Consider the following 27,710-nt stretch of genomic DNA (forward strand, 5'->3'; position numbering starts at 1 on the left):
ATTAGTATTCATTAACACCTCCCTTAGTGAGTTTTTCTGTATATATTCTGGGTAACCACATGCACAGTTCCGTGGAAATAGACTTACCAATACCATTTACAAAGCTGGTTATATTCACCTGGCTAACCTTTAGAGATATAGTCTTGTTTTTGTTTTGTTCTAGAAAAAGTCAAGAGAAAAATTTTTGTGATTCCATTTAACTTCAGAAATAAGAAAATGAAAAAAAAGTGCAAACTCCACATTACCAATTGTATTGTAGCAATTGTATCATAATGTCTTGCAAGATTTAGACAATGGAGATATATTGAAAATGCAGAGAAAAAAGTGCTAGTGATCAGAACATTTCTCTGGATTTATTGACACTACTGGGCATGCCCTGAATAGAGTGACCCTTAATTAAGGAGCTGGATGTTGTCATGGATAGAGGGCTGGACTTGGAGTCCAGCTTCAGACACTTATTTAGCTGTGATCTTGGGCAAAATGCTTAATCTCTTGAACTCAATTTTCTTCATTTGTAAAATGGAGATAAGAATAACACCTACATCCTAGGGTTCTTGTGGGGATTCAAATGGTTAAAGTCAAATACTTTACAGAGTTTAAGATGTCCTAATAGTGGTAGCTAATATGATTGGGTAGGAGTGCTTGTCTAATACTTTAGAGTCAGCTGATTTAGTTTTGCCTTAGGACCTGGAAATAGTTTGGACAGTGCTGCTAGTGGCCAACCTCCCCTTTCAAACAATTTATAATTTTTGTTTTGCATTTTAGCCCTGATATTTTTGAGATGAATTCTTTTTTAATTCCATTTTTATGTAGTGATAGTGTAGAAGCCCTCCTTCAGGATCATATGGCAATGTAATAAATGGTGTCCAAGCAGAAAAAATTCCTTTGCTTCTCTTTTACTGATTACAGAGAACAAGAGGAAGCATTCAGGAATTGTTTGCTTATAAGCCCCAACCCATTAACCACCTTCTATGCACTAAAAAACTGTGGTGAGCCAGTTGGATATAATGCCAGCCTCGTCCTCCCCATTGTTGTGAATCTCTCTGTGCATTTTCATCTGTATTCATCTAGAAACAATTTGCTTGCTTTTATGCTTCGAGATTCTTACTTTGGAAATTAATTCTGATTTTTTTTTTTTAAACTTGTCTCTAGAATATGGACCATCTTACCACTAAAAGCATGTGCATTTGCCAATGCAGGATCATTTGGAAGTGAACTGAATTTGTATACTCTCACCCATGTGGAACCAAAGGTCCTGTTCTGGTGAGAAGAGAGGTTCGTATTGATAGCTTCCTGAGCAGGAGGAAGATTCCAGGAGGAACTTGTCAGATTTCTTTCTCTAATGAATCTTCCCATTTTCTCTTCTCCTTCCCTTCAATCTGAGAGGAAGTGAAATCTCTTCTTCTCATAAGGGAATTCTATCTGTATTCATATGCTTGATTCCATCCCACCCTGCTTTGTTTTCTTATCTGTACAAGGAGGATACAGGATGAGAACAGACTCATCTCCATGCACCAGCTTCTGTTGACAAACAGTATTTCTTCTACTAGTATCCCGTAGTCTCAGAGGCTCAAAGCTTGAGCCTATGTTCCTGTCAGTCTTTCTCTTCAATTGATCTCATCTTTTCCTAATACTGCCATTCTAACCTATTATCCAAACTTCTCTCCTATTACTGTCTCTTTGCTCTCACTATTCACTTCATCAAGATTACCTACCCCATTAATCTTTTCTGGTTTGTAGCCTATTTATGTTCAAGACCTTACTTCAAGGAATTTAAGAGATGGTAAGCTCCTTGAGGTAAAGACCTCTGTCTTTCTGATCTTTGTGCTTCCTATCATGCTGCCCTTAATGTAAATGTCTGTGGTAGGACGAAAAAGTCCAGCTTGCATTTGGAAGCCCTGGCCTTCCTGTATATGAGTTCTCTCTCTCACTAGAGTTTAAATTCTTGGAGGTTAGGTGACAGGTCTTGTTTCATAGTCATGACTCATATTTATGTGATGTTTTATGACTTACAAAGAACTTTGTGTAGAAAGAGTGACCCAGGAGTCAGGAAGACCTGGATTCTAGAGCCACCTAATGACTGTGACCTGGTCATGTCCCCAATTCTCTCAGGTCTGAGGCTCTTAGATTCAGAGAAGATGCATTGACAGATGTTTCTTACCAACAGCTCCTTGCACTAAAGAAATCGCAGGCCTGACCTCAAACAGAGTACTTGGGAGACAGTTTATTTTAAGACTCAAGTTATATAATGTGTATAGAGTTGCAGACTTTAGAACACAAGTTTTATTAACTCAGAAAATATTAGTTGAATGAATCCTGTTGATCTGATAAGTGTGTTTTTCCCCCCTCCCCTTCTCATTTGCAGGACATTTGCCAGTTTGAGTAGCACCATGAATGCTATTGTTGCTCTTTGTCATTTTTGTGAGCTCCATGGCCCTCGAACCCTCTTCTGTACAGAAGTTCTACATTCTCCTCTTCCCCAGGGGGCTGGAAATGGAGATAGCCCTGGGCAAGGAGAACAGGCCGAAGAGGAGGAAGGTGGTATACAAATGAACAGCAGAATTCGCTCTCATAGCCCAGCAGAAGGGGCCAGTGCTGAATCCAGCAGCCCAGGGCCAAAGAAATCAGACATGTGTGAGGTAGGTGTTCTTGGGTTCTTAGAAAAATTACACGTTCTGCATCTGTAGCTTTCTGATAAGTTATACCATATCTCATTTCTGTTATTTGAACAATAAACTAGAATTTATGGTTAGTTACAGACTTTATAGACAGAAAATGATCCTTGATGACAGGTAAATTTTCTGAAAGTCTTGAGTTTTAAACTTTTATTATTATTTTGTTTTGACACATTAGATGCATCTCAAGAACTGCCCCATCAAGTAATAAAAAGTGATTATAATGTTTATTTTCCATGTTTGTATCTTAGCATTTATTATTAGAAACAAATGCATAAACTTTTTGAAGATTGATATTTATGGTCAATATTTCTTGACAAATTTAATGTCTTTTCTCCATTATTTCCTTTTCTTCGTATGTTCTGCTTTACATAATCTTCAACAAATAATTGTTAGTCCACAGTTTTTATCTTGTAGAATATTTTGTTTTTTATTTTGTTTTAATTGTCTCCCAATCCTTCCCTCTTTATTTGTCCTTGATTTTGAGTTTTTGTTTTGTTTTTTTCCCTGTGTCTCCTTGACTAGAGACCCTCTTGTGTTTTTTTGGGGGATTCTAAGATAACATTATTTGGGAACTTTATAGTGAACAACAAATAGACCTAGTTTTTATCTACTGAGTTTCACTAATTATATATATGGTGGATTTGACTCATGGTCACTACTGTATAATGTACAAAAGTAAAAAATTCCAGCTCTATTTTTTTCCTCACATTTCACTACCAGTTCCTTCACACCAGACAGCTTATCTCTCCTAAATTTAGGGAAGTCACGTAACTTGAGAATCACTAATCTAAGATTCAGATGACTCACTAATTATTTAGATTGATGCCAGATACATGGTGGTCTGACAGAGGAATTGAAAGTTTCTCCATTCTTGTCATTAATTTGTTTTGTGACTAGGAAAATCCTGGAGTCCTTAGTGTCTTTTCTTTTCCCCATCCAAAAAACAGTCCTGTATATAAAGCATTTGTGAATTTTGAAGTTATTTTTATGGAAAATTTGAATGAGTTATTGTGACGTGTGTGTGTGTGTGTGTGTGTGTGTGTGTGTGTGTGAATGGCTTTATTTTTTGCTCTTTGAACAATTATAACTTCTCTTTACCTGTTTTGGATTTAGGGCTGTCGATCACTTGCAGCAGGACATCCTGGATACATTAGCCATGACAAAGAAACCTCGATAAAATATGTTAGTCATCAGCACCCAAATCATCCACAACTCTTCAGTATTGTTCGACAGGCTTGTGTTCGAAGCCTGAGTTGTGAGGTAAGACAACTTTTACTAAAAAAACCTGTTGAGGAATTTAATTTCTACTCCAAGTAAAATGTCTTTATTACATTAATCTTTGCTAAATTCTGTGGTATTTGTAAATTAGAGAAAGAAAAATTAAACCTATCAGAATAGAATTTTTGAGATATAAGGGAGCAAAGAGACTTGCATATAGTAATAGCTTGACTATGTGGAAATAAGTCATTTTGGACAACTTAGATTTTCAGATTGTTAATGTTTGCCACTCTTTAATGTTTATGAAAGATTTCTTAGAGTATGGAACAAAATTTAACTTCTTAATGACTCAAAGTCATAGCTACAAGTCTTAATTTTAGTACTGGATTGCTTTGCTGTTGAAGAGCACAGTTTTTTTTGCCCCTTCTCCAAATGTCTGTAGACATTTTTGAGATCTTGTGTATGCTGGACGTTTAATTTTGTTTTGCTTTCTCCTTTCTTTTCAGCTGTTAGGGTGCCATTTGTAAGCAGTTGATTTGCTTTCTTCTTCCAACTCCCTCTTTGTCTTTCTGATTGTTTCTAATCTGTTGTGGGATGTCACAGCACACTCATAAGTTTGTATGTAAAGTAAAAACAAGCTTAGAGAGAAACCCTGAAAGACTTTCTTAGGAATAAAGTATGTGGGGGCAGCTAGGTGGCGGCAGTGGAAAGATTACCAGCCCTGGGGTCAGGAGGTCCTGAGTTTAAATACAACCTCAGACATTTAATAATTACCTAGCTGTGTGACCTTGGGCAAGTCACTTAACCCCATTGCCTTACCCAGAAAAATATTTAAAAATTGAGGGAGGAAAAAAGAATAAAGTACATGAATTTTCTGGTATCTTAACTTTTTTTAATTTAATTTTATTCCCCATCTTTGCCTGTTTAAAGAAAGTTACAAAAAGCTGAAATTTTCTAAATTCCATATAGATTGTATGTAAACTGCATTTGTTTATAGACAAACAATGACTCAAACCAGAAAAAATAATAAAAATAAAAAAAACACTTAGTGATCAGTAGAATTAAAAAACTGAAAGAGCTATGTAATCTTTGTAAATAAAATGTGAAGGATTACTAGAATGGTCTTTAACCCATCCAAGTGAGTTTGCTTTTTGTTTATTTTTCCCTTCATTCCTACCTGTGAATTGGTTTAATCAGTTTATGCAAAGGTGAAATGCTTTTGTTTATTTTTTATATATTACCACATTTTACATATTTCTAAAGCAAGATGAGGATTAATTGACTCAGATATAGTTGTTGTCTCCATAAGGTCTGTCCTGGTCGTGAAGGCCCTATTTTCTTTGGAGATGAGCAGCATGGGTTTGTGTTCAGCCACACTTTTTTCATCAAAGACAGTCTGGCCCGGGGTTTCCAGCGCTGGTATAGCATCATTGCTATCATGATGGATCGGATTTATCTCATCAACTCCTGGCCCTTTCTACTGGAGAAGATTAGAGGGATTATTGATGAACTTCAGGGCAAAGCACTGAAGGTATGTTAGAGAGAAGACTCATGCTATTTGGTTTGGGAAAGGATCTATTACTCACTGAATGACCAGAAGCTGAGGGAGGCAGAGCCTGGAGACACCTCATTGTACACTTAAGTCATAACACTAATGCTAATGATGATGAAAGGGAGATATTAAAAAATACTCTTTTTTTTTCTCAGGTAACTTCAAGGGTTATTGTTATTATACTTAAAAGAACCTATCAGACCTCTGTGTCTCACCGTAAGGGAACTTATATTTGTTTTCAGTTACTTTTTCTGGAAACTAAGTAGCATTCTTATCCCTTTTTTCTTTGACTTCTAAATCTGTCAGATATTTGAATGCCAGAACAATTTTAGGCCCTGTGTATTTGTGGATGTAGAAGAGTATTCAGTCAACCAGTCACAGACATGTCAAGCATAGTTTTGCCTCTCCTCGAGGAGTTTGGGTTGGATCAATGAAGAAGACAGCACGCATATATAGAAGTACATACAAAATATACGATGGCCTTTGTGGGAAGCACTGGCAACTTAGGGAACCAGGGAGGCCTCACATAGAATATGGCATTTGAACTGAGTCTAAAAACAAAGTAGGAATTCTAGCAGTGGAGGGAATATATGGTAGGGAGTCAAGCTGAAAATTTAGGAAGGGGTAAAGTTGTAAAGAATTTTCAAGTCCAAATGAAGGCATTCATATTGTACATAGTGAGGATAGGGAGCTATTGGAGTTTGTTAAGTAGAAGTAACATGAGTGGTGTAGTGGATAAAGCACCGGCCCTGGAGTAGGAGTACCTGGGTTCAAATCCGGTCTCAGACACTTAATAATTCCCTAGCTGTGTGGCCTTGGGCAAACCACTTAACCCCATTTGCCTTGCAAAAACCTAAAAAAAAAAAGAAGAAGAAGAAGAAGTAACATGGTCAGGGACTATGAGGTAAGAGCACTGGGAGTCAGGAATATTCTTCCTTCAGAGTTCAGATCTAGCCTCAAGACACATACTAGTTGTGTGGCCCCTGGCATTCACTTCACTCAGTTTCCTCATTTGTAAAATGATCTGGATAAGGAAGTGGCAAACCACCCTAGTATCTTGACCAAGAAAACCCCAAATGGTATCATAAAGAGTCAGACATGGCTAAAATGACTAAACAACAATAAAACATGGTCAAACTTGAACTTTAAAAAAAATCAGTTTTTCCATGTTTTTTGGTACTCATCATCTTCATCATTTATTACAGCCAGACAATTCTAAACTGATGGGCACCTATCTTGTTAGTTCTTTGCTAGCCCTTTGCAGAAAAAAGGGCTGCTACAGCTCTTTTTGTAATGGCAAAGAATTGGAAATTGAGGGAATGGCTAAACAAATTGTGGTATATGAATGTAATGGAACATTATTATTCTATGAGAAATCATGAGGAGCAGTACTTCAGAAAAGCCTGGAAAGACTTGCATGAATTGATGCTGAGTGAAATGAATAGAACCAGAAGAACATTAAAAACACTAACAACAGCTAGGGGTTAGGGGTGATGATCAACTATGATGGACTTGTTCATTTTAGCAGGGTAATAATCAAAGATAATTCTAAAAGACTTATGGAAAACACCATCCATATCCAGAGAAGGAATGTGGAGTTTAAATGAAGACCAAAGCTTACTATCTTCAATTTTTAAAAGATGTTGTATGCATTATGGCATTATTTTCTCTCTAACGTTTTTTTCTTCCATTTGGATTTGATTCTTATTTCACAGTATGATTAATGTGGATCTTTGTTAGCATGATTATACATGTAGAGCCTATTTTAGAAGGGGGAGGAGAAAGAGAAAAAATGTAAAACACAAAACCTTGCAAAGAAAGGATTGGTAAAAACTAATATTGCATGTAGTTGGAAAAACAAAATATTTAATTTTTTTTAGAAAGGACTGCTATATAATGAATATTTTGGTGTATATGGGGCTTTTGTTTTTGCCATTGACCCCTTTTTTAATATATATTTAGTAATGCAATCTCTGGATCTAAGGATATTTTCTTCACTTTCTTTGCCAAATTTAGAATTGCCTTCCACAGTGATTGAACCCACAACTCCACCAGCAATATAATAGTATGTTTGGCTTTCCACAATTTCTCTAGTGTTAATCCTTCCCATATTTTGTTGTCTCTTTCAATTTTGTTGTCTGATTCTCTGATTAGTGCATGTTTGTTGGCTACATGGAAGAAGCCAGTAGATTAGAAAACATTGAAGATTAGAAAGCAGATGGGAATAATATTAGACACAATCTGTTGGAGAAGACAGGATGAACTGGGATCAAATCAGAAAAATTATATCAGATAAAGAAATATTGAGTTGTATGGTATTAACTGTTTAAGTATAACAGATTAGACTTCATAGAATAAGGAAGATTTGAATTGAGCCAACTGACTGCAGAATTAGGGTTTTTTTGTTGAAAAACAGAATTTTTGTATCCTTAGGTTTTTGAGGCAGAACAGTATGGCTGTCCACAACGTGCTCAACGGATGAACACAGCTTTTACTCCATTCTTACATCAACGAAATGGCAATGCAGCCCGTTCTCTCACATCATTGACAAGTGATGAAAATTTGTGGGCATGTCTGCATACCTCCTTTGCTTGGTAATGATCTTTGATAGCAAGGCTTTATTGCTTCCATTAAAATAATGAGACTGCTGGTATTCTTTATATTATGTCACTATCCATCATGAAATTTGGTTATGATGATATGTTAGGGAATGTGGTGACTCTCAGATGGGTGACTCATTGCTTATTTAATACCTGAGTTCTGTAACACTTGTTAAATTGAGCACAATAAAACCACTAGCTAAGTAGGATTAATTGATGGAAATTAGTCTTTTTTCTTTTTTTTTAATAGGCTTCTGAAAGCTTGTGGCAGTAGACTGACTGAGAAACTCCTAGAGGGAGCACCCACAGAGGATACCTTGGTTCAGATGGAAAAACTTGCTGGTAGGACTTTGTGGGTTGCTAGCTTTAGGAAAGTACTCCTTTTGATTGGACTTTGAAGAATCTTACTGTATATACTTATATTTTAGCCTTCTTAAGTTTTTAGTTTTATTTCTTTGAAGCTTGCATAAGTAAATGTTTTATCTAACTGGATTGGGAGTCTTTTGTTGCTGTTTGTCAGCTGTGGAGAGAATTGGGTGAAAAGAACTCTTCCTCTTCTTTGCCTGTTTCTTTTGGCTAATTTGTAGGTAGATCTCCAGATCCCAATGAGTAAGGAGCTAAAGTTTAAAATTTGAACCTGACTATTTAATTTGTTAGAAACTTAGCCAAGTATTCTCTTGATGATTATTTGATTCTTGGTGGAAAAGATTATGTCAAAAGTAAATGGATCAAATGTGACTGAATTCAAGTGGAGTACAATTGAATGGAAGGGAGAAAAGTTTAGGAGCTTCCAGTAAAGAACTTGATGGAATAAATGGAGTTAGGAAGGGATTGGGGACCAATGGGAAAGATGCAACCAAAGAGAAAACAGAAGCAGTTTTACTTCTTTTAGTTTTTGCAAGGCAATGGGGTTAAGTGACTTGCCCAAGGTCACACAGCTAGGTTATTATTAAATGTCTGAGGCTGCATTTGAATTCAGGTCCTCCTGGTTCCAAGACCAGTGCTCTATCCACTGCACCACCTAGCTGCCCCTTAATAGAAGCATTTTTAAAGTAGATCAAAGAGAACTGAAGGAGGTCCAGAGGGAGACACAGACAAGCAGAACATTTTTGAAACCAATATATTGCTTTTGTTATACATGTTTTAAAAACTACATAAAAGTTAAAACTTAAGTCTTTTTTTCTTGGTATATGGAAATGTTCATACTTGTCAAGTTAATATTGGAGACTTTTTTAAAAAGCAAGAAGTTAAGAGTTATGGGGGTGGTTATTATCACAACTTAATCTTTTAATCTGCTTAATTTGACAGTCTACTGCTTGTAGTGATCCATACCCTAAATTTCTCAAGAGAGGTTTAAAAACTTTTCATCTAATAGGTTCAGTGTTAAATATTTTTAAATGTAGTCTGCCTTGTAACATGACCAACAAGTTGGTAGATTAGACATTTTCCCAGTTACCCTCTTCTCTCAGAAACTCCCTCTCCCAAAAGATGGAATATGCTTCAAATAAAGAACAGTCATAACTGAATCCACAGAACAAAAAAAAGAACCCTGACAAGGTTAAAAACCTTAGGAATTAACCTTGCTTAACTATAATCCTCAATCTAGCACCCATTCCCCATCTTCTATTAGCATCACCATGCTCCTATCAACGAAGAACAAACTTATATAAACCCTAGGAACCAACCCAACTGAATGACCTAGTCAGCACAGATGCCATATTCTGGACTCTGTGTCTTCACTCTGTGGATGAGGACTCTATGAAGGGAGAAAGGACTTAGTACAAGGAGTTGTGAATGACTGCTTTCCCAACATATATACCTCACTATCATGCACTCTGAATTTGAGCCCATTCTTCCCGTGGCCTGACCTTCCTTTGATAAAAGATAATAAAGTTTACTGAGTTGATTGTAATAAAACAGTAATCATCAAAAAAAAAATTGGTTCGGATTAAAAATAGAGCCTACATGGTTCTTCCCTTAACAGGGAAGAAACAGGGAAAATGAACTCAGTAACTTAGTGTTTGCTAAACCCAGAAGTTCACTACACACCTAGCAAATTGGCAGATGGGAACAGCCAGTAATTAGAGGATTGTGGAAAGACAGTCATTATTGTATTAGTGAAGGAGGTGTGAGTTGGTCCAGCTATTGAGGAAACTAAATTTGAATTAGACGAAGAAATTGAAGAAAATGTCCATAGCCTTTGACCCCAAGATTCCAATGTTACATTAAAGAAGGTCAGTGATAAAAGGAAAGGTCCCATATACACCAGAATATTTATTACAGATGCCCTTTTTGTGATAGTAAAGAACTGAACCAAAGTTGGAAACTCATCAGTTGAGAAAAAACTAGAAGCAGCTAAGTGGTGCAGTGGATAGAGCACTGGCCCTGTAGTCAGGAGTATCTGAGTTCAAATCCGGCCTCAGACACTTAATAATTACCTAGCTGTGTGGCCTTGGGCAAGTCACTTAACCCCATTGCCTTGCAAAAAAAACCTAAACCACCTGTGGTACATGAGTGTAATGAAATATTACTCTGCTATAAGAAATAATATAATGATTACTGAGAAGCATGGAAAGATATAAGCTGATAGAATGGAGTAAGCAGAAACATGAAAATTACATGTGCATCAATTACAGCAGTGTGAATAGAAAGGAAAAAAAACCAGCAATAAAATGGCTGTAACTAAATGCTGCAAAATTTTTGAAATTAAGCTTGACCCCAAAAGAGAGATGAGAAGACTCCTTTATCCATGGTATGGAACCAATTGCAGAATTTTTTTTGGTGTGTTGATTCATTTTTCTCAACTTCTTTCCTTCCTCTTTTTCAGAAATTCTTTAGATGCTTTTTGGGATGGGTTTGAAGGAAGAAATAGTGGGAAATTCAGGTTATCTGAAAGCAAAGGATCAAAATGTTATTTTTTAAAAATATGTTTTATTAGCCTAATCCATCTTCTAGTGGTTTTCTCAGTTCAGCTGCCAATTTAAAAAGGAAACACTTCAGATCCATGATCATTTTAATTTGTAGTTATAATATGAAATAAAGTCATGACTGTTGGCTCTGTAGAAGGAACAGTTCAAGGAAACTTTTCCTATGCTGTCTTGTCTATCTTGCAGACTTAGAGGAAGAATCAGAAGGCTGGGACAACTCTGAAGGTGAAGAGGAGGAGAGAGCTCATTCTGTGCCAGCTGTCACAGACGGGAGGGAGCTAGCCAAATGCCAGACTACTCCCTCTTTGCTCTCAGACTGTGGCAGCTGGCTGCCAAGAAAGCTGTCGGTCTTCAAGTCCCTCCGGCACATGAGACAGGTGGGCAGAAGAGGGCCTTCAGTAGAAACCTGAGGAAAACATGTCTTACCTTTTAGAGAGAGCTGGTATTTCTCTTCCCTCTCTATGCCTCCAGTGCAATTTCCTCTGGACCCAGACTCCAGCACAAAGTATTGGACAGTGCATGATAACAGTGCTTCACCTTTCTGTAACTGGAGCTTCCTAGAGCTGTGGTTTCTACATGGTCATATACCTAAGAAAGGAGGCTTCTGTGATTTGAATCCAGATCTTTCACATCTAACAAAGAACTTAGTGGCAAGGATTGCTGTTGGAGAAATAGGACCTATGATTTCAGTTGAGTTACCTTGTCTCATGTGTGGACCATCATTCTGTCAAGGCAGATCAGTGTTCTCTTTGGGGCTAAGGATCAGGGAGCTTCCCGGAACACTGAGAGGTTGATTGACTTGCCCAGGGTCACAAATTCAGGAGGCAGCTGAGTAATGTGACTTGAACCCACCATGCACTGTGGCATATTGCTTTCTCAGTTAAGTTTTGCAAATATCTAAAGGGTGTAACTCTAGGACCTTTCTTTTTTTTTAAATTTTTTAAATTTTTTTATTATTTTTTTATTCTCATTTTGTACAAATGTTTTTTTTACATTAATAAAATATTCTTGTTTACAAGTAAACAAAATACCCCTCCTCCCCCATCAATATAGATAGACTTGCTTGGGCGAAAAAAGTAAAGGGGAGAGAAAAAAAAATTAAAATTAAAAAAAATAGTAATAATTGTAGGTATGGCCAGGTGGCGCAATGGACAAAGCACCAGCCCTGGAGCCACAAGCACCCGAGCCCATATCCAGCATCGTAAACCCAACCATAACCCAGCCGTGTGACCTGCAAGCCACCCGATCCCCACTGCCCTGCAAAAACCAAAAAGAAGGGAAAAAAAAGACCCAAAATAGTAATGATAGTAGGGGTGGCTGGGTGGCAGACAGAGCATTGGCCCTTGAGCCAGGAGCACCTGGGTCCAAATCTGGCCCCAGACACCCAAAGATCACCCTGCTATGTGGCCCCAGGCAGGCCACCCAGCCCCACTTGCCCTGCACCCTCCCCCAAATAATAATAACAAAAAATGTGCTTGAGTCTTTGTTCCAACACCAACAACTCGGTCATGGGTGGATCTCATTCTTTATGATAAGTCCATCACAGAATTTACTTCCATATTTTTCCACCATTGCCATTGCTGATCGCAACTCCCTCCTTTCTTATTTCTCCACTACCATGTACTCTATTTTCTTTCTTCTTTCACTCTGACTCTGCTGTAGGGTCGTTGACTGGCTCAGCAGACAGATCCCTAGTCCTGGGGCCAAGAGGCCCTGAGCCCCCATATACCACCCCTTAGGCCCAGAATCCACCTGGCCCTATGGTCCTGGGCAGGCCTTCCAATCCCAGCCCCTTGCCTGAAGTAAGAACGAAAAGGTGTTATTATCTGGCCACTCTTCCCCCGTGTCCATCCTCTCCTCCTTTATTCACATCCCCACCCTTTCCCCCCTGCTCCCCACTCCTTACTCCAGATGTCTATACCCCATTGAGTATATATATGCTGTGTCCTCTCCTAGCCATCTCTGATGAGAGCAAAGTTTCCCTCATTCCCCCTTGCCTCCCCGCTTCCATATCATTGCAATAGCTCATTGTAATAAAAAAAAATCTTATGTGAAATATCTTAGACTATTTCCCCTCTCCTTTTTCTTTCTCCCATTCCATTTCCCTTTTTGTCTATTGACTACATTTTTACAACATATTTTATCTTCGAATTCAGCTTTCTCCTGTGCTTCAACTATAAAAGCTCTCTCTACCTGCTCTATTAACTGAGAAGGTTCATATGAGTATTATCAGTGTCATTTTTCTATGCAGGAATACATGCAGTTCATCCTCATTAAGTCCCTCATATTTCCCCCCTCTCCTCCAATCTCCATGCTTCACCTGAGTCCTGTATCTGAAGATCAAACCTGTTCAGCTCTGGCCATTCCAAAAGGAACATTTGAAAGTCCATCTTTTTCCCTGGAAGAGGACATTCAGCCTTGCTGGGTAGTTCATTCTTGGCTGCATTCTAAGCTCTTTTGCCTTCCGGTATATTGTATTCCAAGCCCTACGAGCTTCCAATGTAGCTGCTGCTAAGTCCTGTGTGATCCTGACTACAACTCCACAATATTTGAACTGTGTCCTTCTGGCTGCTTGTAATATTTTCTCTGACTTGGGAGTTCTGGAACTTGGCTATAATATTCCTAGGGGTTGGTTTTTTGGGATCTCTTTCTCGGGGGGGATCGGTGGATTCTCTCCATTTCTATTTTGTCCTCTGCTTCTAGAATATCAGGGCAATTTTCCTGTAGTAATTCTTTGAAAATGATGTCAAGGCTCTTTTCCTGATCATGACTTTCAGGTATTCCAATAATTTTTAAATTATCTTTCCTAAGTCTGTTTTCCATATTAGTTGTTTTTTCAATGAAATATTTCACATTTTCTTCTAATTTTTCATTTTTTTTGTTTTGAAGTATTGACTCCTGATTTCTGGTAAATTCATCAATCTTGAATTCTATTCTTTGTCTGAAGGATTTGTTTTCCTCAGAGAGCTTTCTTATCTCTTTTTCCATCTGACCAATTCTGCTTTTTAAAGCATTCTTCTCAATAACTTTTTGAACTGTTTTATCCATTTGATCTAAGCTGTTTTTTAGCATGCTATTTTCTTCAGCATTTTTTTGGATTTCCTTGACTAAGCTGCTGCCTTCATTTTCATGTTTTTCCTGCATCTCTCTCCTTTCTTTTCCCAGTTTTTCTTCCAACTCCCTCATTTGATTTTCAAAGTCTTTTTTGAGCTCTGTCATAGCCTGAGCCCAATTTCTGTTTTTTCTTGGAGTCTTTAGATGCAGGAGCTTGTGTTTCCTCATCTTCAGACTGAGTATTTTGATCCTTCTTGGGCTCATTTGCAAAATATTTCTCAATAGTCTTCCCTTTGTTTCTCTGCTTGCTCATTTTCCCAGCCTGGGCCTGGTTTGGGGTGCTTCCTGAGCTTATGGGACACTCCCACGAGGGTCTAAGTGTGTGAGGCTCTGTCCTCCCTCCTGGTCTGTGAATGACCATAAGCACCCCTCTCTGCCACGGGGCTGAGGTGGGGCGGCCCTGCTGTTCTATGGGGAGGCCTAGACTGCTATCAGGATCTGAATGTGGTCAGAGCCCCAGAGTCCTGTTCCAGGGGCAGAGGACCGAGCTCACAGTTTCTCTTCACTCCCCTCCCTCAGCTCAATAGGCTCATGCCCTGGGGGCTCCTGCTTCTGTTTCCAGCTCTGGGCTACAGAAAGACCAAGCTGCTTGCTGTGTGCCCTGAGGGCTGGGCTCCACGTGCTCACTCTGGCAGAGGCCCCCTGCTGTTCCCCCACTTTGTGCCTGGTGCTCCTCGGGGTGCAGCTCAGGAGACTCCCCCGCTACTGTGAGCTGAGACTCCCAGTGCCCTGGGGCTGCCTCCGGGAGGCTGAAGTTCTTTGGCTCTGGCGGGCCACCCCTCTGGCAGGCCACCTCTTCGACCCCGGGGAGCAGAGCCTTTCTGCTCTTTTCCAGGTTACCTTGAGTAGGAGAACTGCCTCTCTGGGTCCCTTTGTGGGTTCTGTCTCTCGAAAGTTTAGTTAAAGTCCTTATCTGATGAGTTTTATCAGAGAGCTCCTAAGACTGGATCCCTTCTTGGTCACCATCTTGGTTCCGCCCCCCTCTAGGACCTTTCTGAAAGAATAATTTGATATGTGTAATTGCTTTAAGGATAATAGTCTTTTTTATGTACCATATCATTTGTCAAAATATGTGGTAGGTATTTGATGTATCATTTCCATTTTATAGACAAGGGAATTGATTAAAGTTTTCAGAAATGTAGCACAAAAATTCAGAGAGATTGATTTGTACTTGGTCACATATCTAAACTCAGATCTTACCAATTCTAATGCTTTTCCTGCTATACTATGCTGCCTCTAGCATATGATTGTGTCTGTTATCATATTTGCTCAATACTGATAAAAGTAGGCTTGTCCAGATATGACTCATGTGCGTGCAAAATGAATTGGTACACATCAATTTTGACTCCATATGAACCTATTGTAGTTACTTCAGCAGTTATAGATTGAAAGGCCTTTATTTTGCATTGTGTTAGTGATAAGCCTTTCAGAGATAGTAGTGGAAAGTATACTGTACAGTGAGTCCCAAGCTCTGGTTCCAGGTCTATTTGCTTACCAGCTCTGTGACTTGGGGTAGGTAAATCATTGATTTTGTTTGAACTTTTGTTCATTCCCTGTAAAAGGAATAAATTGGCCTAGATAGCCTTTAGTTTGTAAAAGTCTCTAAGGAACAGATAGGTGGTGCAGTGGATAAAGCACTGGTCCTAGATTCAGAAGGACCTGAGTTCAAATTTGGTCCTCAACTTTTTGATTTTTGTAGTACAATTAAATTGAAATCTCTGAAGTGACTTTATGTCTGTTATTGTGTGTGTGTGTGTATCCATCTATAATGGTGATTTCTTAAAGGCTACTTATCTGGAATAGAATTTTCATGTTCATAGTATAACAGTGTTTGGTTCCATAAAAATATACAAAAATTTTTCTACCTTGTATAACATTTCATTTAATCCTCATGGATTTACAAATAGAATAGCTTATCTTTGTCTTGGAAAAAGGTTAAATGTCATATATAAGAGAAGCTCCTAGTCTAGTTGACTTTATACTTCTTCCTGTAGGAATGCTACTGGAATGCTAAAATGGACTTAGTGAATAACAAGGAAAAGATTTTGAAAACATCAAGTATTTAATTATCCTTTCTTTTTTAGGTCTTAGGTGCACCTTCTTTTCGTATATTGGCATGGCATGTGCTAATGGGAAACCAGGTCATCTGGAGAGGACAAGATATGGATCTGGTCCAATCAGCTTTTGATGTTCTTCGGGTAAGACCTTGTCAGAATCTCTTCTGTTTCCCTTTATTTAGTTCTTTGCATATTTTTCAGAGGAATTTAGATCTGTTATTTAAAACCAAAATCCACAAACCAATGCTACCCAATAGCCTACAGGAAAATATCCTGAATAAGCTCAGCAATTAATATGGTTGGCATCGGTTTTGTATTTTGTAATCACAGATTGAAGACAAATTAAACCATAGTATTTTGGGATCTCTTTTAATCACCTCTACTAATTTCCTAGACCTCTCTAGGAATTCTGCTTGTGATTCCTAATTTTCTAAGGAAGGGACCTAGATTTTTTTCTCAGGAGATTATTGAGGAATAGGAAGGAGTAGAAGAAATTTCTTCTCGTAAAGAGAAAGGGACTAATTTTAATAGAATATTTCCTAAAAAATCCTTCTGCAGTCTTATAGAAAACAAAATTTGAGACTGAATTTGGGTTCATCTAACTGTTGTTATTTAAATCAATGCATACAAAGTGTGGACATCTATATGGACATCACAGTATTACCAGAGTACAAAAAAATCTTAGGATGACATTGTCTCTGCTCTCAAAGAGCTGACGATTTAGTTGGGAGATGGGAAGGGTAAGGTAAATTTAAATATGAAAAAGTTAAATAACTAAGAGATAGATAACAGCCCAAAACTATAAATATAAGAGCTCTTTGCTGAATTGAACTGTCATAAATCCATGCTAAGTAAATGGTATAGATAGCAAAAGCTGTGGAAACTTGGGCCTGGAGTATTTTGGAAAGACAAAGGAGAAGGGGCTTGAGCTGGCTCTGAATGTGTGTGTAAGGTTTTGGAAAGTAAAGGCATGGCATAGTTTTGCTATTTTGTTTATAATGCCGTTTGTGTTATCTTTAGACCATGCTGCCTGTAGGTTGTGTCCGAATTATCCCCTACAGTAACCAGTATGAGGAGGCATATCGATGCAACTTCCTGGGGCTCAGTCCTCATGTTCAAATACCTTCCTACATACAGAGCTCTGGTAGGTTCCCGTCACTTTGGGGTCCATGGATACAGACTCCCTTATCTTCTCCTTTACCTCATTTAAGCAATGTGCATGTTTTTTTCAGGGATCTGAAAGTAGACTGTGTGAGCTAAAGTTGGATGCTTTAGCAGCTAAGCTTCTCTTCTTGTAGAACACACCTGAGATGTTGGTCCCTGCATTCAGTATGAATGTAATAATATATGCACGGAAACCTCTCATCACATGCATTTCTTTTCCATTCCATTTTTTTCCCTTTCTCATGCTTATTGCTTAGGTCTGCCATTGACATCTACCACAGTCATTTCTGATAACCCCATTGTTACCACTTAGAGATAAAGGAGTTATTCACCCCTACTTTTGGCATTAAGGAGTTTCCAGTTTTGGAACAATGATTACCTTTTCTAGCTTACCTTGAAATGTACTAAGATATTAAATACTGAGAAAATAAAACAGGTTATTTCTTCCTCTAGCAATTTTTACTAGGTAATCATTCTAGAAGCTTTTTGCTGATGTCTTTTTTTTTTTACTCCTGTTCTTCACAGTTCCTTATTGGTTCTGTGCAAGTGAAGAAATCTTATCTACTCTGAATCTAAGAATTGCATAGATGAGTGAGCAAGAATTCCCATTCTGACCTGCCTTAATGGGGTGAACATCAAAATTTAGGAGATTACAGATTCATTTAAGTGCTAACTCATTTTTTTATAGTGATTAATAGTTTCCTAACTCTAAAATCTTTGAAAGTGATGTATACATTGATGAAGGTATGGAGATCATTGCAAACAGGATGCTAATCATATCACATTTTACAGTGATACATTTGACTATAGAGGAACCTTTTCAACCTTCCTCAAGTTTCTCAAGACTCCCTTTGCACCTATTAAGAAGCTTGACTCATGTATTCAAAAAAAACTGAGGCCATTCTCTGTGAATTCCTTTACCTTCTTCCTCATTTCCTCTCATTTAGGTACCTTCTGCCACTATCTCCTCTTTCACCCCTTTCTCATACAGACAGGTGAGCCAGGGGCCCCATTCCTCCATCTGTATAAGCAATCCCATTCCACCCCATCTCCTCCAGCAGGTTGTCCCCTTTGTTCATCCCCACTCTGTCACTTATTTTTAGTAAACATTTTATAATACCTGGGACTGTGCTAAGTGCTTTTATTTATTTTTGTGGGGCAATTAGAGTTACGCAGGGTCACATGCTAGTCAGTGTCAAGTGTCTGAGGCTGGATTTGAACTTGGGTCCTCCTGCTCCAGGGCTAGTGCTTTATTCCCTGTACCACCTAGCTGCCTATTGCTTTTATTTATTTATAAATCCTATCATATTTATTCCTAACAATAACCCTGGAATTATTATTACCCATTTTACAGTTGTTGAAAATGAACCTAAGCGAGGTTAAGTGACTTGCCTAAGATTACACAGCTAATTAAATATAGTGAATTAAGATTTGAATTCAGGACTTATGACTCCATCCTCTTCTCTTATTCCACTGTGCCATCTCACTGCTTAGTATTTTTAATTATCCTTCAAGCTTTTATTTGAAACAAAGACCCAAGCTATTTAATATCAATATTTTTCTGATGATACTCTACAGATATATGTAGCAAGATCAGACAATAAGATATTAGTTTTTTTTTTCTAAATTTGGTATTTGTTCAAACTCCACAGTTGTTTCTCTGGATACAGATGGTATTCTCCATTGCAGAGAGCCTTGCTTGTTTTAGTCATCATTTTTCTTATCTAGTTGTATGCTAACCATCTCTTTAATTATTCATTCTAGAATTTACCCAGGATTTTTAGTGAAACTCACTGGCCTATTATTTGCAAATTCTATTTTCCTCATTTGAACACCAGGTCAATTTTTTCCCTTCTCCAGTCCAGTTAATATGAATGGAGTCTGTTCCAAAGACAAAAATCACTTGTTTCTCTTTTTTAAACTTTAAATATATATTGTCGTACTTCCCCTTATGGCTCCTTTATTTCCTCACATGATTATGCTATCTCTTAATTTGTAATACCACCACACTCCACTCTCTCCCCTTTGACCCTTTTTCTTTTAAATATACTCATCTAAAGCAATAGGCCAGTGATACATAGGAGATCAAATTAAGTCCTTTCTGTTAGGATCCTGATGTTGCCTAAATTTTGTGTATTTGTGTATAAATGTTTCAGATCATGATTTTCTTTTTATTTCCTTGGATTTTCTCTCCTCTAAATTTCTAAGTCAGTTGCTATTCTTTCTGGTTACTCTCTGTAGTAAAGTATTTGTTTGGGGGAAATACTGGACAGTTTTCTCCTCCTCTATTCCTTTTAGTTTAAAATCCTTTTGGTTAGATTTGTAAGACACCTGGCAGACAGAGCCCATGTACTTTTTTGTTATTCATGCAGTATGAAGCTGACAGTTCCCCAGAACATTGTACAGATCCCTTGCTATAGACAGCATATGAGAGGAGCAGGAGTCACATAGAATAAGAAGGCATGGAGAGATTGAAATCTGCATCATTTTTGTGGGGAAAGGGAAAGAAGGAAGGCATATTCTTATCAGTGATAGCACAGATGCAAGTAAGTATCATGACTTATAAAGCACTTTCCCCAAAGTAACCTGGGGGACAAGTGGAACAAGCATTGTCAGCCACATTTTACTGATAAGGAAACTGATGTTCAGAAGATAGGCAGCCACAATCCCAAGTAAGCAAGCGTGGGTGTGAATACTCAGCTCCAGCTCTTCTGATTTGGTCCAGCATGTGTGCCACCCTAGCAGGCAGACTATGGGATGATAGACTTTATACAAAGATCATTATGAGTAGCAAATGACTAAGCTGAGAATTGGGTTTCTTTTGCCACAGAATTTGCTGTAATTGTTGAGGTCCACACAGCCACTTGTTCCAGTGTTTATCCAGTTACATGTGATGAAGATCAGTCTCTAAGCAAGTATGAGTTTGTGGTCACCAGTGGAGGTCCCATAGCTACTGACCGAGGTAGGAACTCCTGAGAAATGTTAATTTTTAGTAAGAAAAGATAAATGCCATGGAAAATAAGAAACAATGAAAAAACTTGTAACTGATGGTTCTTTTGTCCGTTCTGTTGCCAGTTGGACCTACCATCTTGAACAAAATTGAAGCTGCTCTCACCAATCAGAACCTTTCAGTGGATGTTGTGGATCAGTGCCTGGTTTGCCTCAAGGAAGAATGGATGAAGTAATATGATACAATAAATATTTGTTAAGTGTCTGCTAGGAAGAGAGTTCTGTACTAGCATTTACAAGAGATGGAAAGTTTAGATAAAATGTATCCTTTGCTATTAAGAAGTTTATAGTTTAGCAAAAGGATAAAATGCTGACACAAATAGTCAAATACACATTACATGATAAATGTGTTAAGGAGTTTACAAAAGAGTTAAATATGAAGTCTGAGGGGAGTCAGTTTTTATGTGGGGAAGATGGGAAAATCAAGAAAGGTTTCCTAGAGAAGGTAGCATTTGAGTTGGACTTTTAAAAGATAAATTAGCTGTGTGACCATGGGCAAGTCACTTAACCCTATTGCCTTGCCAAGAAAAAAATTAAAAGAGACATTGCCTTGCAAAAACCAAAAAAAAAAAAAAAAAAAAAAGATGAGTGGGAATTCAATGATTCAATGTCAGGAGGCAAAGAGCTTTAAGATTACAATGTGTGGTTGGAGGCACAGCATATAGTCAGAATGGACACAAAGTTGGGAAAGTCTAGTACATTAAGAATGGAATGCCTGGTAGGTTTATATTTCTACTTTGCAGGCAGTGGGAATCCATTGAAGACCATTAAAGAGAGGACCAAATTGATGTTTAAGGAAGCTTATTCTGGGTAGAGATACTTGAAATCAATTGAAGCAGAGAAGGGGGCTACTTTAGTAAGTCTTAAGCAGTACCTGTACTGGGATGATGGAAATGGAAATAAAAAAAGGCAGATGGTAGAAGGGATATTTAGTGGGTAGAGGGGAAAGGAAGAATCAAAGGTAACCAACCACAAGGTTATAAACATAGGAGATTGGATGAATGCCAATACTTTAGCCTAACAGTGTCAAACTTAAATAGAAGCGAATTCCTGAGAGACACACATTGATTTAGAAAACCATAATTAGACATTATCTTTGTTGTATTTTATTTTATTAAACATTTTCTCATTCCATTTTAATTTAATAGCCACTCAGTGAATTTTTCTGCTTGAGCTTGACACTGCCATTGTCAGAAATAATGAAGTAAAAAAAGGCAGCTATTGTAGGAGGAAAAAGATAGTGAGTTCAGCTTTTATAAGTGGGATTTAAGGTACTTTTTAGATGTTCAGGGGAAGATTTCCTGGGAAGCAGTTCAGAAATGTTCCTGAAGTTCAGGACATAAGATATGCATTTGAGAATCATCATCATGGAGATAGTAATTGAAGCTATGGACATTAATGAGATTACCAATGAGTAGAGAGAGAGAGAGAGAGAGAGAGAGAGAAAGAGGGCCAATTGCAGTTCCTTAGAGTATACTGACATTAAGAGGTCAAGAAGAAGGTGAGTGAGCATTTATGAACTGCCTTCTCTGGACTTGACACTGTGTCAAGTATTAGATGTACAAAGACAAAAATGAAGGCATTTCTACCTGGGGAGCTGATGTTCTGACTGGGAAAATAATGTACACATGTAAGCACATGTACTACTAGATTTTTTTTTTTGCTAGATTTTTTTTTTTTTTTAGATTTTTGCAAGGCAATGGGGTTAAGTGGCTTGCCCAAGGCCACACACTAGGTAATTATTAAGTGTCTGAGGTTGGATTTGAACTCAGGTACTCCTGACTCCAGGGCTGGTGCTCTAGCCACTGTGCCACCTAGCAGCCCCCACATGTAAGCATATGTAAAGTGATTAGAAGGGAGCTGAGGGAAATCAGGAAAGGCCCCTGTAAAAAGTAGCAATTGGGATGTTTACACCGGGCGCAGGGAGGCCCTAATGGGCAGCAGGTCAGTTTGGCTGGGTTATCGAGTGCATGCATGGTGCAGAGTGATGAGCAAGGTCTGCAGAGGTGAGAAAGAGCCAGATTGTGAAGAACTCTAGTTGCCAAATGACAATTCTGGAGTTAATTGAGAGGCATGGGAGATTGTTTGAGTGGGGGATGTGGAATTACATAGTTGGAACTGCACATTAGCAGTTACATAGGGATAGACTGGGGAAAATAGTTAAGAAAATATTGTTTACTGAATTGTACTTTTTCTATTTTAGACTTTACTTGTAGGTTAGACTTGGACAGATAGATGAATTCTTTCTTTTTTTTTTAAATTTTATTGGTTAATTGGTTAATTTTATTGACTTGCCCAAGGACACACAGCTAGGTAATTATTAAGTGTCTAAGGCCAAATTTGAACTCAGGTCCTCCTGATTCCAGGGTCAATATTCTATCCAATGCGCCACGTAGAATTTTTCTAAAACTTTTATCCATCATTTGCTCTTAAGAAAGTCAGCTTTTAGGAGATAACTTGATTTCTATCTAGTGTGACTAAGAAGCACTTGCAGAATGGTCTTGGTCACTTAGTCCTTTGGTTGCAGGAGGGGGGATGGAATACTGGTAATGATTAAATTTTATGCTTTCTTTTATGTAGCAAAGTGAAGGTGCTTTTCAAATTCACCAAAGTGGATAGTCGACCCAAAGAGGATACCCAAAAACTTCTAAGTATTCTGGGAGCAGCTGAGGAAGACAATGTAAAACTCCTTAAGTTCTGGATGACTGGATTAAGCAAGACCTACAAATCGCACCTTATGTCTACAGTTAGAAGCCCAACTTCCTCAGAATCTCGAAACTGATAAAATGTTAGGAGTGAATCTCAGGATATATTTCCTTGGATCTAATTATTCATTTCCCTTTCTACCATACCCACAACAGGGCATGTGAATCACAAAATACAGTTTTCCACATTGAAGAACTGTAAATTTAATCTTTTGAGTTGCTCAGAAATGAGACATTTGTCACCCAGTAGACTAAAAAACCCTAATTTCTGGCCTCCATGTGGTAGCTGTGGCTAATCTTGAATAAATCTTTTTTAGAACTTAATGAATAGCCCACCCACACAGTGACAGTGGAAAACTTAAATAGCTGGATTCTTATCTATCAATTCATCTAATGTTGGCAATGGAGAGAGAAGCTGTAAGAACTTTCATTGGCCAGCTTTAAAGATTTTTCATCTCAAATTTTAGAAAAGAAGCTGAAATTAGGGTCAGATTTTGCTCCCGATTATTTTTTTTTGAACACTTTCAATTTGAAACTGAGCAAAAGTTAGGTGATTTTTCAGTTAAGAGAGAACATTCAAGGTATATTCAATTCCCCCCATTATTTTTAGAATTCTAATCTTGAAGCTGGGAACTGCTATTTGGAAAAACTGTCTAAAGTTACAGCAGCTATTTATCCTTACATGCATTTGAATTCTATTTGAAGTGAGAAGAGTAAGTAACTGATTTTTTTTGGAATGGAAATTTAATAACAAGCTAAAGACACTCATTTGCAACTGGCAAGGTTTCTCAATGGTTGCATGTGAAAATAATCTTTGACCTCCAGTTTTGAAGAGGCTTATTAATGTTTTGTATAAAAGTGTTACTTTTGTTTAAATGTCAGACATCTGACTTCCCAACATGAGAAAACAAACTAGAGTTCCTAATAACATTTAGATCCTGACCTTTTATTTTATTTAGCCATAATAGGATATTTATAAAATTTACCATAATTCCATTCAGTATCACTCTACCCTTCATATCTTCAAACAGAAGTAATGTCAAGATTAATCTAGATTTTTCAATTTCTTCAACCCACTGCACTTGCATTTCTAACAAAACTTGGTGATTTTGCAACAACTTTTTTGCTGATTTATCTAAAAGGGGGTTTTATGGGTGTTTATTTAAATTATATTTAACACAAAAACTAAGTTTTTATGTCATTGTTAATTCTATAATGCAAAAGCATTAAAACAATAAAGATGTATTTTTGTAAGCTGGAGAACAAATATTTTTGATATAGTATGTGAAACATAGTTGACTCAGAAATGGATAATGTTAAGGACAACTTATGATAAGTAGATTAATCTCTGAAATATAATCACAATTTACTTAGTGATGCTGGAAAATCTTCCCCAAGGTATAGTTACTCTTTTGAAGATAACAATCCTAGGTATTAAGTGGCTTGCCTCTTAATAAATTTTTTATTATAAAAATTGTTTTTTGGCATGGCCAGTTTGAAAAGTTGTTTTGCTTGGAGTATGTATATTAAAGGTTTTTTTTTTCCTTTTTCCCAATGGGGGAACGAACAAAGGTAGATGAGACAGAAATAAATTTTTGTCAAATTCAAAAAAGGATTTAAATCTACTTAGGATGGTTGCCTTGAAAGATTACTAAGAATTACCAGCATAGTTTATTTAATGTTAATAAGTAGATCAATACACACACACACACACACACACACAAGTCTTTAACTGGTGCCGTGAAAACTAAAACATGGGATTATGAACTTTGAACTTCCTTATTTTCCCCCATAGGAAACTCCTACCCGTATAGATTTGTTCCTGTTCTACAACTTGGAATCTTTTAGAAGTACCTTGAATACTGAGATACTGATGTATTAATAACATTCTGAAATAACAAGTATGTGAGGTTCACCTACGTTAGATTATGAAAATGACAAGCAATGGAGCCACCAGCCACAGAGTTCTAGCCAAAGGGTAATCTGAATTCAATTCAAGGATACTGATCCAAGACATAGGGGAAAACTGAAGGTAAAGTTCTTAAGCTACCCCACTGCAAAATATAGTAGGAATATCACAACAAAAATAAACTGCTATGAAAGAACCTCACAAAAAAATTAAAACCAATGGAAATTTTAAATTGAGAAAAGTAGACAATACAATTAAAAATATGCAAATCAGTTAAATTATCAGGAGCAAGGGCAGTCATAAAGACAAAGAATTAAGAAATTGACCACAATGAAAAAGCACTATTTAAAACCTTGTAAGTAATCAGAGTGAAATAGAAGTAGTGGCACAATACAGGCCAACTGGAAATAGAGACTTAAAAAATCTAAGCCACTGGAAGACATTTAGATCCAAAGAGATCTGGAGGTCAAATCCTTTTTTGCCTCAGAATTTTTAAACTACAGATAATTTGGGGGGGGGGGAGAAATATTAATTCATGAAGTCAAAAGAAAATTTCCTACAACTGGCAAAAGTGGCCAGTGAATTACTGTTAGAATCTATAAAAAGCACAAATTAAAAGACTCAGGATTTAACAAACTTAGACACATAATTTTTTCCCTTTTATTAAAGATTTTATGTGAGTTTTACAATTTTTCCCCCAATCTTACTTCCCTTCCCCTACCCCCCCCATGGAAAGCAATCTGTCATAGACACATCATAATTAAACTCAATACATAAATGAATGTAAAGAACATTATAAGCTGCTAGAAATGAAAAATAATTTACCAAATAAATTTATACTTATAACAGGCTTTTCAAGGTCAAGAGAATGTTGCTCAAAGATATCCAAGAAACATTTAACTGCCCAGCTACTTCAACAAAACCTTTAAAAACAGCTTCAAATGAAGCAATGAGCAAGAGATGTGAGAAACTATAGAAAGCTATCTTACCACTGAACTACACAAAGAAGACCATAACCAGTTTAGGTGAATAAAATGGGACTCTCCCAGAATGACTCTAGAGACAGACTTGAGACAGCTGTAAAACTGGTTTCTGGAGGCAGCAAGAGTGGAAGACACCTGAAAAAAAAAGCCCTAATATGATCAGAAAAGCACATAGATTTTGGAAGTGAATATCAGTGGTAGCTCTCAAACCAGGTACTCCAGTTAGGACTAAGGAAGGGCTAGGCAGGGAATGTACCAGTACTCTATGTAAACAAACTTTCAAGAAGTGGTCAACATAAAAGCTCAGGTGTCCCACTGAAAAACATTAGGGAAAGGATCTTGATCTTAACAAAAAAGCTCTAATTTAGGAACTAAGACTGGAGAGATGAATAAACAGAAACCACCATGCACTGTAAAACAATTGTGATTCAATCAAGAAATAGTAACTCTCTTACAATTGCAAGTTGTCACTCAAAGAGAAAAAAAAATAGCAGATTTTTTCCACAAGGGAAACATAACTATTTAGAATAAATCAAGCAACAGGTTAAAAAAAAATCTTGCAGAAATAATTGGAAAAGTAGTTTAGAACAGAAAGTGGGAAAGCTTGCCCAACTTCATAGCAAGAAAAAAATCAAAATAGTAAAACAAGAGAAGTAGGTATAGGATATCTGTGATCAAAAATAATCTGAGAAAGCAGTGCAAGGACAGTAAGAATCATCACTCCGTTGCAGCACAATTATTTCATGCTCAAGAAGCAGCTAAAAAATCAGGATTTGGATCAATAGTAGAAGTAAGCTATTGAAGCAATTAGAAGTGAAAAATGAACTTAGAACAAACAGGCCTTAAGAATTTTAACCAATCTCTTACAGTCAGAAGCTATTTTTCAAAAGAACAAATGCTAGAAAATAAATTAGAAGTTTGAAAGAAAACATTTTTCTATCAAGAAATGACCTTTGAAAGAGAAGCTAAACTTATTCATATAACAAAAGGAGCACTTGTAGAGAAGCAATGGAGAAATTATCATCATGAAGACAGACACAAAGGCCCAGTTTTGCTGCTCTATATATAAGCAAGCAGAGGCTTTAAAGGCAAACAAGTCACTTTATAATTTGAAGAGACAAGTTGATACTTTAGATCAACTGATTAGCATTACTGCAGATTCTGTTTCTTGCACCCAGTGCCTATATGAAGAGAGACATGTCAAGAAACCAGGGAAGGGCCTTGTGACAACTTGGCCACAAGAACCTACTGGGAACAGTTTTTGCCTCCCCTACCTAAGGAAATGTCTACCACCCTCACCAATTGGCAAGTCAGTTTCTCATATCTGGCTTGCTAAAAATTAACTTAGGTCCAGGACCTATCTTCTTAAGGAGGCTGTGTTTAGCTTATGAATGCAAAATTTTTTAAGTCATCTGTACATATAGAAATATCTGCATAAAATTCAAACAGGATGTGAAGCTAATACCACAGTTTTCTATAAACATCACTTCTTTGAAATATACATTGCAGGGTATAAATTGAAAGACTACTGATACAGCAGAAGATCTTGATGAATTTAGGTTACATTTGTTAATGATTTTGCATGAGATATAGTCTCATGAAAAAGAATCATCAAACCTCTGAAAACCCCATTTTTTTTTGCAAGGCAATGGGGTTAAGTGGCTTGCCCAAGGCCAAGGTCACGCAGCTAGGTAATATTAAGTGTCTGAGGCTGGATTTGAACTCAGGTACTCCTGACTCCAGGGGAGTGCTCTATCCACTGTGCCACCTAGCTGCCCCTTGAAAAACCACAAT

General features: G+C 37.4%; 1 protein-coding gene across 5 annotated transcripts in view; it reads left to right on the plus strand.

The window, feature by feature from the left end:
• The window catches only part of FLCN (folliculin), a 34,809-nt gene extending 8,346 nt beyond the window's left edge, over positions 1–26,463 (plus strand). For 4 of the 5 annotated variants that reach the window (XM_074207728.1, XM_074207726.1, XM_074207727.1 and 1 more), the window contains 13 exons: positions 1,153–1,275; positions 2,366–2,639; positions 3,792–3,938; positions 5,206–5,427; positions 7,882–8,042; positions 8,299–8,390; positions 11,162–11,352; positions 16,174–16,287; positions 17,167–17,290; positions 18,258–18,305; positions 20,141–20,272; positions 20,386–20,491; positions 22,900–26,463. In XM_074207728.1, coding sequence (XP_074063829.1) covers positions 2,391–2,639; positions 3,792–3,938; positions 5,206–5,427; positions 7,882–8,042; positions 8,299–8,390; positions 11,162–11,352; positions 16,174–16,287; positions 17,167–17,290; positions 18,258–18,305; positions 20,141–20,272; positions 20,386–20,491; positions 22,900–23,101 — 1,788 coding nt within the window. In that variant the 5' untranslated portion in view covers positions 1,153–1,275; positions 2,366–2,390 and the 3' untranslated portion in view covers positions 23,102–26,463. The remainder of the gene's footprint in view (positions 1–1,152; positions 1,276–2,365; positions 2,640–3,791; positions 3,939–5,205; positions 5,428–7,881; positions 8,043–8,298; positions 8,391–11,161; positions 11,353–16,173; positions 16,288–17,166; positions 17,291–18,257; positions 18,306–20,140; positions 20,273–20,385; positions 20,492–22,899) is intronic. The other variant, XM_074207730.1, reaches the window with a different exon arrangement.
• The last annotated feature ends 1,247 nt before the right edge of the window (positions 26,464–27,710 follow it).

The sequence above is a fragment of the Macrotis lagotis genome, chromosome X (genome assembly GCF_037893015.1).
Source record: "Macrotis lagotis isolate mMagLag1 chromosome X, bilby.v1.9.chrom.fasta, whole genome shotgun sequence".
NCBI classification, from domain to species: Eukaryota; Metazoa; Chordata; class Mammalia; order Peramelemorphia; family Peramelidae; genus Macrotis; species Macrotis lagotis.